The 5,000-nt window shown below is 40.1% G+C and overlaps 1 protein-coding gene across 1 annotated transcript in view; it reads right to left on the reverse strand.

Annotated features, from left to right (window-relative positions):
- The window catches only part of LOC143292319 (BAI1-associated protein 3-like), a 180,208-nt gene that overhangs the window by 128,681 nt on the left and 46,527 nt on the right, over positions 1-5,000 (reverse strand). The window contains exon 4 of the mRNA XM_076602507.1: positions 2,167-2,233. Coding sequence (XP_076458622.1) covers positions 2,167-2,233 — 67 coding nt within the window. The remainder of the gene's footprint in view (positions 1-2,166; positions 2,234-5,000) is intronic.

The following is a 5,000-nucleotide window of genomic DNA, read 5'->3' on the forward strand; positions in this document are numbered from 1 at the left end:
GGGGTTGGGGGTTGGGGGGTGGGGTAAGAGGCAGGAAAAGAGGATGAGAGAGAGAGAGAGAGAGAGAGAGAGAGAGAGAGAGAGAGAGAGAGAGAGAGACAGACAGACAGACAGACAGACAGACACACAGACACACAGACAGACAGACAGGCAGACAGACTTGGAGACAAAGAGAAACTGAAAGAGAGAGAGAGAGAGAGAGAGAGAGAGAGAGAGAGAGAGAGAGAGAGAGAGAGAGAGAGACATACATACATACATACATACATACATACATGGATAGATGCATACAGACAGACAGACAGAGAAGAGAGACGCACACAGACAGAGGCAAAGACAGAGACAGAGACTCAGAGAGGAACACAAAAGTTGAGGTAGATAGATAGACAGATAGATAGACAGAGAGATAGAGAAAGAAAGAAACAGAGACGATGATAGACAGAGAGAGAGAGAGAGAGAGGAGAGAGAGAGAGAGGAGAGAGAGAGGAGGAAGTAGTGACAGCAGCAAATTATGACACAATCATGAACATCGTTAAAAATGACAACATCAAATATCATCAACATCGCCAGCAGCAGAAACAATGTATGAAGCCAAAGAAGAAGAAGAACAACAACAATTGCAACGTCTGGTCAACAACAAAATTAACAGCAGCAGCAGCAACAACAACTGTATTCAGTTTCAGTGTCCAAAGGAGGTGTCACTGCGTTCGAACAACTCAACACAACACAACACAACACAACACAACACAACACAATGTTTTGCAGTTTAATGCAATGCAACACAGCACAGCACAGCACAGTACAGGACATCACATCAAATCACAGCACAACACAGCACAGCACAGTACAGCACATCACATCACATCACATCACATCACATCACAGTACAGGACATCACAGCACAGCACAGCACAGCACAGCACAGCACAGCACAGCACAGTACAGCACAGCACAGCACAGCACGGGTCAGTACAGTTCAGTAAAGTACAACACAGCACAGCACAGTACAGCACATCACAGCACAGCACAACACAGCACAACACAGCACAGCACAGCACAGCACAGCACAACACAGCATAGCACAGAACAGGTCAGTACAGTACAGCACAGTACAGTACAGTACAACACAGCACAGTACAGCACAAAACAACACGACACAATGCGATACAATGCATTACGATACAATGCAATGCAATGCAATGCAATGTAATGCAATGCAGTCCAACCCAATCCAATATAAAGCAACGCAACACTAACACTAAAACAAACACAACACAACACAACACAACACGACACAACACAACACAGCACAATACAATTCAATGCAATGCAGCACAGCACAGCACAGCACAGCACAGCACAACACAGCACAACACAGCACAGCACAGCACAGCACAGCACAACACAATGCAATGCAATGAAACACTAACACAACACTAAAACAAACACAACACAACACAACACAATAAAATTCAATGCAAAGTAGCACAGCACAGCACAACACATCACAGCACATTACAGTTATAGCACAGCACAGAACATTACAGTTATAGCACAGCACAGCACAGCACAGCACATCACAGCACATTACAGTTATAGCACAGCACAGCACATTACAGTTATAGCACAGCACAACACATCACAGCACATTACAGTTATAGCACAGCACAGCACAGCACATTACAGTTATAGCACAGCACAACACATCACAGCACATTACAGTTATAGCACAGCACAGCACAGCACATTACAGTTATAGCACAGCACAGCACATTACATTTATAGCACAGCACAGCACAGCACATTACAGTTATAGCACAGCACAGCACAGCACATTACAGTTATAGCACAGCACAGCACAGCACATTACAGTTATAGCACAGCACAACAAAGTACAGTACAGTACAGTACAGAATAGTACAGTACAGAATAGTACAGTACAGAAGCGTATATTACAACAATAGTGTGTGTGTGTGTGTGTGTGTGTGTGTGTGTGTGTGTGTGTGTGTGTGTGTGTGTGTGTGTGTGTGTGTGTGTGTGTGTGTGTGTGTGTGTGTGTGTGTGTACGGTACAGAAGCGTATAGTACAACACAACACAATACAGTACAGTACAATACAGTACAGTACAGTGCAGTACAGTGCAGTGCAATATACACCATCACGTCTCACCATCAGCATCCTTGGCTTCTAACCCCGAGGCTTCGATCACCGTGACGCTCAGCACCACTACAGGAGGCTGCACACACACACACACACACACACACACACACACACACACACACACACACACACACACACACACACACACACACACACACACACACACACACACACACACACACACACATATATTATAATGAATCAAAATACATGTGAATGTTTAGACGAATAAATGAATAACAGGTAAAATGAACGATAGGATACGATAGGCTAAGACAGAACAAATTGTATAAAAACTAACCCCTCCGCCCCACCACCTCACCACCACCAACCCCCCCTCCCCCCCCTGCCCCCCTCCCTCCTCCGCAACCCCCCCCCCCCCCAAAAAAAAAACAAACAACAACAACAACAAAAACAACCAAAAAAACCAACAACAACCCCCCTCCCCCAAAAAAAAAACAAAAAAAAAACAAACCCCAAAACCCCCCCAAAAAACCCAAAAAACCAACAACAAACAAAACAAAGCAAAACAACAACAACAACAACAAAAAACCCAACAAAAACAGCAACAAAGAAAACAACAACACCCCAACAAACAAAATCAACAACAACAAAACCCAATGAAACGTCATAATTTCTTAACGTCAACACGTTCCGTTTCAGCAGAAAAGGAAGCTGATGTCATTGAGTGTGGGCAGATCGATTTAGGCTTCGTTCCATCCAAGGAAAAGAAGAAGAAAAATTAAATAAAACAAAATAAGATTTTATAAAATGCAAAACAAAGCAAAAATAAAACACAAATCAAATACTATACAAGAACAGAACAAAACAACCCCCCCCCCCCCCCCGCTCAAAACAAAAGAAAAAAAAAGAGGAAAAGATAAGTAAATAAAAATAAAAATAAAATAGAATGAAATCAAATAAAATAGAATAAAATGTATTGAACTAATTTGAATAGAAATATGAAAAGAATAAAATAAAACAGAATAAAGTCAACATGAAAATAAAATAAAATAAATTGAAATGAAATAGAATGTATTGATTTAAATAAAAATAAAGAAATGAAAATAGAATAAAGTGAAATGAAAAAAAGGTGGGAAAAAATAGAGAGAAAAAAAGAATGCTTGATCTGCACTGAATCTAGAACCGTCAGCTCTCCTCAGCGTGATGGTGAATATCAATCAATCAATCAATCAATAAATAAATAAATAAATAAATGAAAAGAGAGATAAACACATAAGAATTAAAGTATAAACTGACAAAATATGTATTTCTAAAAAAGAAAATATTGCAATCCAAAACAACGCAATGAAAATAAAACACATTAACGTGAATAGCGAAATTTTCCAATTAACTTGAACATAAAAATAAGATGAAACAGAACGAAATAAGATTAGATATAAGTTATATAAAATGGAATGAAGTGAAATCAAATCAATTTGAAATAAAATAACCAGAAACTAGAGCTAGCGGCGAAATATTGGCGACAAAGTAGAAACAGCATGGACACATCGATTCAAATCACGTAGACCTGTGCTGGTTTATTCATTTATTTATTTATATTTATATTGTATTTGCATTTCTCTTTTTTGTCACAACACATTTCTTTGTGTGAAATTCGGGCTGCTCTCCCCAGGGAGAGCGCGTCGCTACACTGAGAGCGCCACCCTTTTTTTTTTTTTTTTTTTTTTTTCCTGCGTGCAGTTTTATTTGTTTTTCCTATTCTACTGAATTTTGCCAGAGACAACCCTTTTGTTGCTGTGGGTTGTTTTACGTGCGCTAAGTGCATGCTGCACACGGGACCTCGGTTTATCGTCTCATCCGAATGACTAGCCTCCAGACCACCACTCAAGGTTTAATGGAAGGGGATAAAATATTGTCGACTGAGCCGTGATTCGAACCAGCGCGCTCAGATTCTCTCGCTTCCTAGGTGGATGCGTTACCTCTAGGCTATCGCTCCACATATTATTTATTTACTTATCAATTTATCTATCTTTTTATTCATTCATTTATGAATATATCTATTTATTTACTTATTTATTATTTTTTTCATTTATTTGTTTGAATGTTTATTGATCTGTTAATTGATATCGAGTGCTTTTTTCAAGTAATAGGGTAGAACTATGAACACAATAGAAATTGATAGAGGTAATAGAGAACGAAGAGGAAAAGAATAAGATGAAGGCTGTGTGATTCTCTCTCTCTCTCTCTCTCTCTCTCTGTGTGTGTGTGTGTGTGTGTGTGCGTGTGTGTGTGTGTGTGTGTGTGTGTGTGTGTGTGTGTGTGTGTGTGTGTGTGTATGTGTCAACCTGTCATCTCATCTCTAGCGCCAAAATAGAATCAACAGGCCCTAGCCCAGGAAAGCAGCCCAATATTCTCACGGCAATTCTCTGGCAGAAATTGCACACCTTTTGCTGCTGTTGGTGCTGTCTCCATCAACAGCTCTGCTTGTCGAAAGGGCAAGCGGCAATGAGAAGGCAAATTACGGAGACTCCTATCACGATGATGATGATGATGATGATGATGATGATGATGATGATGATGATGATAACACGGCTCCTGCAGTCTGGAATTGTTCCAGAAGAGAAGAGAGATGATGAAGTAAGAGTGATGGTGATGGTGGTGGTTTGATGCGGAGGTTGGTTTTTGACGGTGACAGATGCCATCAAGCAGATGCGCGTATATCGACGAGTTATTTTCATGATTGACTGATTGATCTGTGAATGAAATAATTACTGTTCAATTTTGCAGTCGTGTGAATTTTCGTATCAATTTTATTGTTGTGGGCGTGTCGGTGTGTAATTCGATAACATTCAGTTTTTGTATGGTTGTTTTCTGTTTGT

The sequence above is a fragment of the Babylonia areolata genome, chromosome 18 (genome assembly GCF_041734735.1).
Source record: "Babylonia areolata isolate BAREFJ2019XMU chromosome 18, ASM4173473v1, whole genome shotgun sequence".
NCBI classification, from domain to species: Eukaryota; Metazoa; Mollusca; class Gastropoda; order Neogastropoda; family Buccinidae; genus Babylonia; species Babylonia areolata.